Genomic DNA, 13605 nt, shown 5'->3' on the forward strand with positions numbered 1-13605 from the left:
GGTGGGGGTTTGGTCGGAATCTCTGACTGGAAATATTGATACCCTGAATAGCGACAATATTTTATTGACTATAGAGCATTTAAAGGATGCATTTTCTTTATATGTGAGATGCACAGAGGGATATTTGCACTCTGGCATCAAGGGTAAGTGCGCTGTCCATTTCTGCCAGAAGAAGTTTATGGACGCGACAGTGGTCAGGTGATGCGGATTCCAAGCGGCATATGGAAGTTTGCCGTATAAAGGGGAGGAATTATTTGGGGTCGGTCTATCGGACTTGGTGGCCACGGCAACAGCCGGAAAATCCACCTTTTTTACCTCAGGTCACCTCCCAACAGAAAAAGACACCGTCTTTTCAGCCTCAGTCCTTTCGTTCTCATAAGAACAAGCGGGCAAAAGACCATTCATATCTGCCTGAGGCAAAGGAAAGGGTAAGGGACTGCAGCAAGCAGCTCCTTCCCAGGAGCAGAAGCACTCCCCCGCTTCTGAAAAGTCCTCAGCATGTCGCTGGGGCCTTACAAGCGGACTCAGGTCCGGTGGGGGGGTCGTCTCAAGAATTTCAGCGCGCAGTGGGCTCACTCGCAAGTCGACCCCTGGATCCTGCAGGTAGTATCACAGGGGTACAGATTGGAATTCGAGACGTCTCTTCCTCGCAGATTCCTGAAGTCTGCTTTACCAACATCTCCCTCCGACAGGGAGACGGTGTTGGAAGCTATTCACAAGCTGTATTCCCAGCAAGTAATAGTCAAGGTACCCCTACTACAACAAGGAAAGGGGTATTATTCCACGCTGTTTGTGGTACCGAAGCCGGACGGCTCGGTGAGACCTATTCTAAGTCTGAAATCTTTTGAACACTTACTTACAAAGGTTCAAGTTCAAGATGAAATCACTCAGAGCAGTGATAGCGAATCTGGAAGAAGGGGACTTTATGGTGTCCTTGGACATCAAGGATGCTTACCTCCATGTCCCAATTTGCCCTTCAAACCAAGGGTACCTCAGGTTCGTGGTACAAAACTGTCACTATCAGTTTCAGACGTTGCCGTTTGGATTGTCCACGGCACCCCGGGTCTTTACCAAGGTAATGGCCGAAATGATGATTCTTCTTCGAAGAAAAGGCGTCTTAATTATCCCTTACTTGGACGATCTCCTGATAAGGGCAAGATCCAGAGAACAGTTAGAGGCCGGTGTAGCACTAACCCAAGTAGTGCTGCAACAGCACGGGTGGATTCTAAATTTTCCAAAATCCCAGCTGAGCCCGACGACACGTCTGCTGTTCCTAGGGATGATTCTGGACACAGTTCAGAAAAAGGTTTTTCTCCCGGAGGAGAAAGCCAGGGAGTTATCCGAGCTAGTCAGGAACCTCCTAAAACCAGGAAAAGTGTCAGTGCATCAATGCACAAGAGTCCTGGGTAAATGGTGGCTTCTTACGAAGCGATTCCATTCGGCAGATTCCACGCAAGAACCTTTCAGTGGGATCTGCTGGACAAATGGTCCGGATCGCATCTTCAGATGCATCAGCGGATAGCCCCGTCTCCAAGGACAAGGGGGTCTCTTCTGTGGTGGTTGCAGAGTGCTCACCTTTTTGGAGGGCCGCAGATTCGGCATTCAGGACTGGGTCCTGGTGACCACGAATGCCAGCCTGAGAGGCTGGGGAGCAGTCACACAGGGAAGAAATTTCCAGGGAGTGTGGTCAAGCCTGGAGACTTCACTTCACATAAATATACTGGAGCTAAGGGCAATTTACAATGCTCTAAGCCTGGCAAGACCTCTGCTTCAGGGTCAGCCGGTGTTGATCCAGTAGGGCAACACCACGGCAGTCGCCCACGTAAACAGACAGGGCGACACAAGAAGCAGGAGGGCAATGGCAGAAGCTGCAAGGATTTTTCACTAGGCAGAAAATCATGTGATAGCACTGTCAGCAGTGTTCATTCCGGGAGTGGACAACTGGGAAGCAGACTTCCTCAGCAGACACGATCACCACCCGGGAGAGTGGGGACTTCATCCAGAAGTCTTCCACATGATTGTGAACCGTTGGGAAAAACCAAAGGTGGACATGATGGCGTCCCGCCTCAACAAAAAACTGGACAGGTATTGCGCCAGGTCAAGAGACCCTCAGGCAATAGCTGTGGACGCGTTGGTAACACCATGGGTGTACCAGTCAATGTATGTGTTCCCCCCTCTGCCTCTCATACCCAAGGTACTGAGAATTATAAGGCGAAGGGGAGTAAGAACGATACTCGTGGCTCCGGATTTGCCAAGAAAGACTTGGTACCCGGAACTTCAAGAGATGCGCACGGAGGATCCGTGCACTCTACCTCTAGACTTACCGCGGCTGCGTTTGACGGCATGGCGGTTGAACGCCGGATCCTGAAGGAGAGGGCTCCGACGGAGGAATTTCAACTGGGTCGATTCCTACATTTCCTGCAAACAGGATTGTCTATGGGCCTCAAATTGGGGTCCATTAAGGTTCAAATTTCAGCCCTGTCGATTTTCTTCCAGAAAGAATTGGCTTCAGTTCCGGAAGTCCAAGCTTTTGTCAAAGGAGTACTACATATACAGCCCCGGTTGTGCCTCCAGTGGCACTGTGGGATCTCAATTGTAGTTTTGGGATTCCTCAAATCCCATTGGTTTGAGCCACTCAAATCGGTGGATTTGAAATATCTTACATGGAAAGTGACCATGCTACTGGCCCTGGCTTCGGCCAGGAGAGTGTCAGAATTGGCGGCTTTTTCGTACAAAAGCCATATCTGATTTTCCATTGGGACAGGGCAGAACTGCGGACGCGTCGTCAGTTTCTCCCTAAGGTGGTATCAGCGTTTCACCTGAACCAACCTATTGTGGTGCCTGCGGCTTCTAGCGACTTGGAGGACTCCAAGTTGTTCGACGTTGTCAGAGCCTTAAAAATATATTTATATATTTCAAGGACGGCTGGAGTCAGAAAGTCTGACTCGCTGTTTATACTGTATGCACCCAACAAGCTGGGTGTTCCTGCGTCTAAGCAGACGATTGCTCGTTGGATTTGTAGCACAATTCAACTTGCGCATTCTGTGGCAGGCCTGCCACAGCCAAAATCTGTAAATGCCCACTCCACAAGGAAGGTGGGCTCACCTTGGGCGGCTGCCCGAGGGGTCTCGGCATTACAACGCTGCCGAGCAGCTACGTGGTCAGGGGAGAACACGTTTGTAAAATTCTACAAATTTGATACCCTGGCTAAAGAGGACCTGGAGTTCTCTCATTCGGTGCTGCAGAGTCATCCGCACTCTCCCGCCCGTTTGGGAGCTTTGGTATAATCCCCATGGTCCTGACGGAGTCCCCAGCATCCACTTAGGACGTCAGAGAAAATAAGAATTTACTTACCGATAATTCTATTTCTCGTAGTCCGTAGTGGATGCTGGGCGCCCATCCCAAGTGCGGATTGTCTGCAATACTTGTACATAGTTATTGTTACAAAAATCGGGTTATTATTGTTGGAAGCCATCTTTCCAGAGGCTCCTCTGTTATCATGCTGTTAACTGGGTTCAGATTTCAAGTTGTACAGTGTGATTGGTGTGGCTGGTATGAGTCTTACCCGGGATTCAAAATCCTTCCTTATTGTGTACGCTCGTCCGGGCACAGTATCCTAACTGAGGCTTGGAGGAGGGTCATAGGGGGAGGAGCCAGTGCACACCACCTAGTGGTCAAACTTTTAATTTTGTGCCCTGTCTCCTGCGGAGCCGCTAATCCCCATGGTCCTGACGGAGTCCCCAGCATCCACTACGGACTACGAGAAATAGAATTATCGGTAAGTAAATTCTTATTTTCAGGGGTGTTAAAATAAACAAATATACCCTTCCCTCAAACACACACACACACACACACTACTTGATTCTCACAATGTCGACATCTACAAAATGTCGACATGTTCACAATGTCTTTTGAAACAAAAGATGCTCCCGCACCAGAGTTTTTATTGATACAGGGAATATTGATGACATTGTCGTTTATGTTGTCAAAATTTATGTTCCAACATAACGCACATATACATGGTGCTGCTGGTTGATTAAATGTGCATATATAAGTTTTGAAAAAAGAAAAGGTAAATCAACTTTAGTAGCAGCACTCTTTCCCCTCCTGTGGAGGGGAAAGAGTGCTGCTACTATAGTTGATTTACCTTTTCTTTTTTCAAAACTTGTATATTCACAATGTCAACATTGTAAATGTTGACAAACGTCGAAACACCAACATTTTGCGATATTTACTTCAGCCGCAGAGTTACAGTTTGGCTTAGAGCACTTACTGCCGCAACGGCGGGAGCAACCACATCACTGATTGTTGACATTGTTAGCATGTCGCCATTTCTTCAGTGACTGTTAACATAGTCATGTAACATAATGAATGTCGACATTGTAAACCGTTGACAAAATATACTGAACCACTTTGTACCCTCAAATGCAATGTTCCCATTGAGTAATAGTCCTATGTGTATGGAAGCAAAGAGTGGATTTATCAGGATGGAGGGGGTTGCTAGAGGTGTATTGTGATATAGAGAACACAACACAGTGGTACCACAGTCATTTGTGTGCTGGTTATGAGGATATCTGTATATTCTGTCATACTGTGAGAAAGATTATTTATGTAACTGGCGTCTTATGTGCTGACCTCCGCGCAGAATACTGATGGTGTCTACATTTTTTTTCAGAATTGTTTTGAACTATTTAATCCAAGCCACAAAGGACAAGTTATCAAGGCCTGTAAAACGGAAGCTGATGGGAGAGTGGTTGAAGGAAACCATGTTGTGTACAGAATATCTGCACCGACTCCTGAAGAGAAGGAAGAATGGATAAAGTCCATCAAGTAAGTCATCGTCACTGGATGCATTTTACCACAGATCATACACAACCTTCCTTGTGTTCTAAATTATCCTTTACTAACCGATCCTTGCTCGCCTATTCCCAGAGTTTCCGGTTAGCACCATTCATACTCTATTCCACAGGTTCTCAAACTCGGTCCTCAGGACCCCACACGGTTCATGTTTTGCAGGTCACCTGTAGATTTTTAAAATGTGACCGTTTGTGATACACAGTGCAGCTGCTGGGTGACATCGAAAACGTGAACCATGTCGGGTCATGAGGACCGAGTTTGAGAATCACTGCTCTATTCTATTTGGGGGATATAGTCATGATGTCGACAATCACAGTGTTCAATGTCTTAATGTCAAAAGAGTTAAAATGTTAACACAATTAACGGTCAAAATATCAACAATATAAAGTTTATGGTTAGACCTAAAGTTAGGTGTCAACATTAGGTACCTGTTAACATTTTGACTGTCGACACTTTGAACATGTTGACATTTTATTGAGGTCAAAGTTTTTGTTGTGGACATTCTGAACATGTGATAACTGTCAACATTGTGATTCTCAACAAAATATACTGAACCCCCAATGGGGATAATACACTACTTATTGTAAAGTACATGGATAATGAAAGTCTCAAGCAGGACTGTAATAGAAGTGCTTTTATACCTTAAATCCGAGGGGCTTCTATTATTCATTTCAGTATACAAAGGGGGGTGCATTATATTTCTTAATGTTACCTAATTATTGGTGACTTTTGATATCAGAACTAGCCATTTATCCAGATATTATTTACAAGAATATATTACCATCACTTATGTTTTTTGTTTTTCGGGAGATTGCCACCTAGCGGCGGCTAATGGGCTTGGGTAGCAAGCATCGGTATTTTACAGGCAGGGGAGTTACATTTCTCCATCACTAACTGCCGACACTAAAGCTGTGCACACACCTGACCGACATGTCGGCAGACCCGCCATCTGAGCGCCCAATACAGGAAAGTTTACACACTTACTGATCGGCTGCTCTACGTGTCTGTCAGGACACCCAGCTGGGCAGGCATTTGATTTTTCCCGCCCATCTGTGATGTTGACCCCTGGCAGCAAGTGTACAGGCGGTCCGTCGACCACCTGTACACACAGCCAGCTGCGCTAATATATTTGAAGATATATCGGTCATCAGATGTACTCCACAACTGACGTGATATGTATGTGAAAGATGTCATACACAGACATATTAGGAGTACACACCTGCTGAAAGGCTTGTGATATATCGGCCATTAAATTGAACTGCTGATATATCCGCTAGTGTGTAACCAGCTTAATAATGAGTCTGCAGCTGCCCAGCAGGCTAGGTTGTGCACAGGTCACACGCACACTAGCAGCTGGGGGTGGGGCTACTGGTCACTGAGGCAGGTATTCTCTCCAGGATGGAGGATGCTGTCTCAGTCTCTCTGACTGTCCCACTGTTCCTCCTTCATATTGTTGAAATGGGCATAGAAAACCTTGGCAACGTCTGTCAGTGACCACTACTACTTCATCTGAGAAAACTATTTTTCAGAGGGAGTGAGAAATCCCTCAGCCATAATACCTGATGGACAATTTTACCTCAGATTCTGAGGTAAAACTTTGCTCCAATCATCTGTTTTTCTCCATTTTAATGCAAGTATATTGCTATAAAAAATAAATAAATACAGGGACGCCTGTACAGGCAAATCTATATTAACATTTCCTGGAACTGCCAGTAGCAGGCAAATATATCCTGTCCAGAGCAGACAGAACAGTATTGCCCGTAGCTGGCATAGTACCTGTGCCCGGAGCTGGCATTAAGTGGAGATCCAAAATTTGATTAAAGGATATTTTCATCATGAACCCATTGCTGGTCCTTCCCATACTGAATAATCCTCAAGTCCCTCTTATGTGGGTAGGTGTGGGTCTAAGGAAGGAATTGGAGCAGCTGTGTCTTCATAGTCCCATTTTCAGAGATGGAGGATAGAAAATACAGGGGGACATGTATGAAACGGCGTTATGGGGGGAAGGAGTGACATCAGCGCACGTTATATGCGTGGATACTGCTTCTCCCCATGTATTCCCCCACCCATGTATTGCTGTCCTTATCAGTGCTATTATCTTTTAGCTAGCACGCCGATATGCAGGGAAATGCATAAACCAGGCCTGGCCAATCTGTCTCTCTCCAGCTGTTGTGGAACTACAAGTCCCAGCATGCCCTGCCACAGTTTTAGCATTCCCTAATAAAAATGTGGCAGGGCATGCTGGGATTTGTAGTTTCACAACAGCTAGAGAGCCACAGGTTGGCCAGGCCTGGCATAAACAGTCAGGTGCACTAAGGTGATGCGCTGTGTGCTCAGGCGGGGATCGACGGAGGAGGGAGTTTTAATTTCCCCACTTCAGCAGGCAAGATGTTAATACATCTTGTCGATGTTCCTTCCTGTTTCGCCTCGGTAATGAGGGGAAGCAGAAAGTGCTATAGCAGCATGATTCGTGCCGCTATAATCCTGTACATCTCCCTCACAGTGCTGGTCTCTGTCAGATATGTCGCATATTTACGCCTCTGACTGTAGCAGGCTCAATCATACTGAAAAAAAACATAAAGGCTTGTCACTGTGTTATCATCCTCCTCAGGTATTAGTTGTGAGGAAATAAATAATCCCTCAGACTCTTGAGTTAAAATGGATTCTGATCGTAATGAGACATTTTCTGAGGTAGGCACATATTCAAAACAGATGTTCCCACGAAAAAATAAATAAATCCTCACAGGGATGCCAGCTCAGGCACAGACACAAAGTTCCCTGATATTGCCTGTAGTAGGCAAAAACTTTGGAAACTTATCATTAATTTGATTTCTCATCAAAGACATATACTTTTAGATGCAGCCCCGCCTGAATGATATCTTGCGAATAGTTCTCTGACCAGAATAAAATAGTTTGCAGTGCCACTTTTAAATAGCTGATCAGTCAAAACTTCCCTATCAAAAAATAAATAACTTCAGATGTGTCATTCAGACTAGTATTAAATGTGCTAAACAGCTTTTCAAAAACCATAAGATTCCGTATGGAGACTTTGCATGGCATTCTCTTTTTACTGAACAAGAACGATGTCTGTGTTAAAAGTAGAAATGTGCGCCGGTTTTGGGTTCTTGTTTTTGATCTGTATTACCTTCATGTTTTGGATCTGTATTTATTTTGCCAAAACCTCCCTTGTGAGTTTTGGATCTGTATTTTTTTTATTTTTATTTTAAATCATAAAAACAGCTAAAATCACAGAATTTGGGCCTGTTTTTGTTCCTACAATATTATTAACCTCTAACATTTCCACACATTTCCAGTCAATTTTGATCACCTCACAGCTCACAATATGGTTTTCATCCAGTTTAGGCCAAAAGGTTGCACTGAGGTAGCTGGGTGACTAAGCTAAGCGACAACAATGGGCGGCACAAAAATGTGGCACTTAAACTTCCAACATGGCACATCTAGACAACAGAATGGCACTGCAGTAGCAGACAGGGTGGCAGTTTAATAAAGTATACAAATGTTTGTCGTCTACACAAGACAGTCAGCAATGCTCCAAACAGCACATAATACAAAGAAAACAGGTGCAAGATGGAATAGCCTTTGAGCCCTCCCACCCACTAAGAATAGTAATCAAACACTGTGGTTTAATTTCACCAACAGTGTCACACAGTATGTGTATGAGATGAGTACGAAAATATATTACTGTGTTACCACCTTCACCAGTGTCACACAGTACATGTATGAGTATGAAATAATAATATACTGCAGTCTGACCGGCAGTGTCGCTGTAATTATGAAAAAAAAATCAAATCGTATAGTACACTGGGGAACAGCACAAAAAAAAAAAAAAAAAAAAATATATATATATATATATATATATATATATATATATATATATATATATATTTTTTTATATTTTTTTTTTTATTATTATTTATTTATTTATTATATTTTAGGCAGTTTAGCTTCTATTATTTTAATTTTACACTGGGGCAGAGCCTCTGGATGTACGGACAGATCACTCCTAGGTGGACAGAGCACCCCTTGTCAGATACACCAGATGACAGACAGAGCATCCCTGGGCTGATACTGATAGGAGTCGGACCAGACCCTGGATGTACACATACAGTATACTGGGTTTTGTTTTGTTTTTTAACACTGGGGCAGAGCCCCTGGATGTATATGGAGGGATCACCCCTTGTCAGATACACCACCAGACAACAGATAGAACACCCCTGGACTGATACTGTGGACACACTAGGACACACCAGCCCCTGGATGTACACCCAGAATACTGTTTTTTGCTTTAACACTGGGGCAGAGCACCTGGATGTACATTGATTATGGACAGATCTCCCCTTGTCAGATACACCACTTAACGACAGACAGAGCACCCCTGGACTGATACACCAGTCCTACAGCAGCCCCACGCCCACGACCCACAACCCAGCACTGAGACGGACACGTCCGTTCAGTGCACTCTACACAGCCCGAGTAAAAATGGCGCTGATCACCGGGACCTTTATGGAATCCAAAACCAGCAAAAGTCCAACAGCAGGATGATGACGTTTTGCTCGTTTTGGGATCCGAGTTAGGCGGGAAACTCCGAGTCGGACTATGATCCGGACTCGGATAGTGAAGTTTGGGTGGGTCCGATTCTCGGAGAACGGGAACACGATCATCTCTAGTTAATAGTATGCCCAAAATACATATCTAAACAGCATGTCACAGTTTTATTGGACATTTATTGGCAAGCTGCTCAATCAGATTGTGATGTCACTCAGGTGCCTAAAGGGAGGGGTAATTCTGTGCAAGAAAAAACATATTGTTATCCCTAATGCACACTGAGTGAAAAATAACACTACATAATGATAAGATAATACAGAGATCTTAGTTACGTATATCTGCAGATATAGGGGTATATGCAATTGCGGTCGAATTCCCGAAAATGTCGAAAAACGGGACATTTTCGCCCCCAAAAAAAAAATTGACAATGCAATTCAGTACTTTTCGTCAAAAAACGGCCATTCCAAATTCGACTTTTTGAAATTCGACATTTGTCAAATTCGACATTTCTGCAATGGTACAAATGCGGCATTTCGACAAAAGTATATTCAATTGAAGATTGTAAATTCGACAACAGTGCTTTTAGACAGTAAATCCGTCATTTTCAATCCACCACACTTTTCTGGCGGAATCTAATAAAAAAATTTAAAAACATGTTTTTTTTGTGTTTTTTTTTATTGGTAATAGCATATCTATTTATATTAGAAGGGATTAGGTACTTGGTTTGTCTATTTAGGAGGCACAAGTATTATTTATATATTTTTTTTTAAAATATTTTTTATTTTTATGGAATGGGGTAAAAATCAGAAAAAAAATGTGTGGGGTCCCCCCTCCTAAGCATAACCAGCCTCGGGCTCTTTGAGCCGGTCCTGTTTGCCAAAATACGGGGGGGGAAATGACAGGGGATCCCCCGTATTTTAACAACCAGCACCGGGCTCTGCGCCTGGTCCTGGTGCAAAAAATACGGGGGACAAAAAGAGTAGGGGTCCCCCGTATTTTTTGTACCAGCACCGGGCTCCACTAGCTGGACAGATAATGCCACAGCCGGGGGACACTTTTATACCGCTCCCTGCGGCCGTGGCATTAAATACCCAACTAGTCACCCCTGGCCGGGGTACCCTGGAGGAGTGGGGACCCCTTCAATCAAGGGGTCCCCCCCCCAGCCACCCAAGGGCCAGGGGTGAAGCCCGAGGCTGTCCCCCCCCCCCCCCATCCATGGGCTGCGGATGGGAGGCTGATAGCCTTTTGTGAAATGAAAGAATATTGTTTTTTGCAGCAGAACTACAAGTCCCAGCAAGCCTCCCCCGCAAGCTGGTACTTGGAGAACCACAAGTACCAGCATGCGGGGGGGAAACGGGCCCGCTGGTACCTGTAGTTCTACTGCAAAAAAAATACCCATATAAAAACAGGACACGCACACCTTGAAAGTACAACTTTATTACATACATATCGACACACACACATACTTACCTATGTTGACACGACGTTCGGTCCACTTGTCCAAGTAGAATCCACGGGGTGTACCTGAAAGTAAAATTATACTCGCCTAAATCCGGTGTCCAGTGATATTTGTAATCCTCGTACTTGCAAAATAAACAAACGCATTTACCCGATCCACACGTACTGAAAGGGGTCCCATGTTTACACATGGGACCCCTTTCCCCAAATGCTGAGACCCCCTGTGACTCCTGTCACAGAAGGTCCCTTCAGGCAATCAGGTAGCGCCACGTCGTGGCACTCTCCTGGTTCCCTATGCGCGTCTGAGCTGGCAGACAGCGCATCGCACAGCACCTCCATTCGTTTCAATGGTGGGAACTTTGCGGTCAGCGGTGGGGTTACCCGCGGTCAGCCGCTGACCGCGGGTGACCTGACCGCAAAGTTCCCACCATTGAAGATAATGGAGGGGGCTGTGCAATGCGCGTCTGACAGCTCCGACGCGCATACAGCCAATCAGGAGAGTGCCACGACGTGGCGCTTCCTGATTGGCTGAAGGGACCTTCTGTGACAGGAGTCACGGGGGGTCTCTGCATTCGGGGAAACGGGTCCCATGTGTAAACATGGGACCCCTTTCAGTCCGTCTGGTTCGGGTAAATGCGTATGTTTGTTTTGCCAAGTACGTGGATTACAGTAAACGAACCGGACATTGGATCAGGTGAGTATAATTTTATTTTCAGGTACCCCGGATTCGTCGACATTGGAGACGTGGCCAGAGTCGGCGTGTCAACATAGATAAGTATGTATGTGTCGGCATGTGTGAAATAAAGTTGTGTTTTCACGGTGTGCGTGTCCTGTTTTTATTTGGGTATTTTTTTTGCAGAAGAACTACAGGTACCAGCGGGCCCGTTTCCCCCCCGCATGCTGATACTTGTGGTTCTCCAAGTACCAGCTTACGGGGGAGGCTTTCTGGGACTTGTAGTTCTGCAAAAACAATATTCTTTCATTTTTACACATGCTATCAGCCCCCCATCCGCAGCCCTTGGATGGGGGGACAGCCTCGGGCTTCACCCCTGGCCCTTGGGTGGCTGGGGGGGACCCCTTGATTGGGGGGGACCTCTTGATTGAAGGGGTCCCCACTCCTCCAGGGTACCCCGGCCAGGGGTGACTAGTTGGGTATTTAATGCCATGGCCGCAGGGCGCTGTATAAAAGTGACCCCAGGCTGTGGCATTATCTGTCCAGCTAGTGGAGCCCGGTGCTGGTACAAAAAATACGGGGGACCCCTACTCTTTTTTTCCCCCCGTATTTTTTGCACCAGGACCAGGCGCAGAGCCCGGTGCTGGTTGTTAAAATACGGGGGATCCCCTGTCATTTTTTTCCCGAATTTTCGCAACCAGGACCGGCTCAAAGAGCTCGAGGCTGGTTATGCTTAGGAGGGGGGACCCCACGCAATTTTTTTCCGGGTTTTTTAAAAAAAATTAAAAATCTAATCAAAATCCGTCAAATCGCCAGTTTTTCGACAGCGGGACTGTCTAATTCGTTTTTTATTGAATATGTCGAATTCCGTCCGGAATTCGACGGTCGAATTGTGTCAAATGTAAAAACAGGCGAAAAAGTGCCGCAATTCGCCTGGAATTGCATATACCCCATAGGGTTAAGCCCCCAGGGCTGAACGGCAAGGCGTCTCTGTCACTGGGGGTCCCTAATACTAGGTATGGGTCCGGGGTGCAGGACCCCATCACGTCGGCACAGGTCGGCTACCCCAAGTCAGCACACAGGTGAAAATTAGGGGTTTCCTTATCACTTTGTATATATGTTTGTATTATTTTAATCACACTTCACTTACATAGCACTTATGTGCTTCTTCTCCAAGTACCAGCTTGCGGGGGAGGCTTGCTGGGACTTGTAGTTCTGCTACAAAAAACAATATTATTTTTTTTTTACACATGGCTATCAGCCCCCCATCCGCCGCCCTTGGATGGGGGGGACAGCCTCGGGCTTCACCCCTGGCCCTTGGGTGGCTGGAGGGGGGGACCCCTTGATTTAAGGGGTCCCCACTCCTCCAGGGTACCCCGGCCAGGGGTGACTAGTTGGGGATTTAATGCCACGGCTGCAGGGACCTATATAAAAGTGTCCCCCGGCTGTGGCATTATCTCTCTGGCTAGTGGAGCCCGGTGCTGGTGTGAAAAATACGGGGGACCCCAACGTCTTTTGTCCCCCATATTTTTTGCACCAGGACCGGACGCAGAGCCCGGTGCTAGTTGTTAAAATACGGGGGAACCCCTGTCATTCCCCCCCCCCCCCGTATTTTTACAACCAGGACCGGCTCAAAGAGCCCGAGGCTGGTTACGCTTAGGAGGGGGGACCCCACGCATTTTTTTTCAGGAATTTTAACACTTGCACACCCCTTCCAACCTAAAAACATGCACTGATCTCTCCACATTATTGTAGTTAGTAAAAAAAAAAATCTTTTAAAAAATCGATTAAATAATACTTGTGGCTCCTAAGGACAAACCAAGTAGATAATCCCTTCTAATATAAATAGATATGCTATTAGCAATAAAAAAAAAAGCACAAAAAAATTCATGTTTTTAAAAAATGTTATTAGATCACGACAGGAAAATGAGACGGCATGAAATTGACGAAATGACCATCGAAAAGCACTGTTGTCGAATCGACATTCTTCAATTGAATATACTTTTGTCGAAAAGCCGCATTTTAACATTGCAGATATGTCAAATTGCCAA

At 45.7% G+C, this 13605-nt stretch overlaps 1 protein-coding gene across 1 annotated transcript in view; it reads left to right on the top strand.

Annotated features, from left to right (window-relative positions):
- Window positions 1–13605, top strand: part of CYTH3 (cytohesin 3) — a 262694-nt gene that overhangs the window by 241076 nt on the left and 8013 nt on the right. Inside the window, exon 12 of the mRNA XM_063934469.1 lies at window positions 4676–4830. Coding sequence (XP_063790539.1) covers window positions 4676–4830 — 155 coding nt within the window. The remainder of the gene's footprint in view (window positions 1–4675; window positions 4831–13605) is intronic.

The sequence above is a fragment of the Pseudophryne corroboree genome, chromosome 7, assembly GCF_028390025.1.
Source record: "Pseudophryne corroboree isolate aPseCor3 chromosome 7, aPseCor3.hap2, whole genome shotgun sequence".
Lineage (NCBI taxonomy): Eukaryota > Metazoa > Chordata > Amphibia > Anura > Myobatrachidae > Pseudophryne > Pseudophryne corroboree.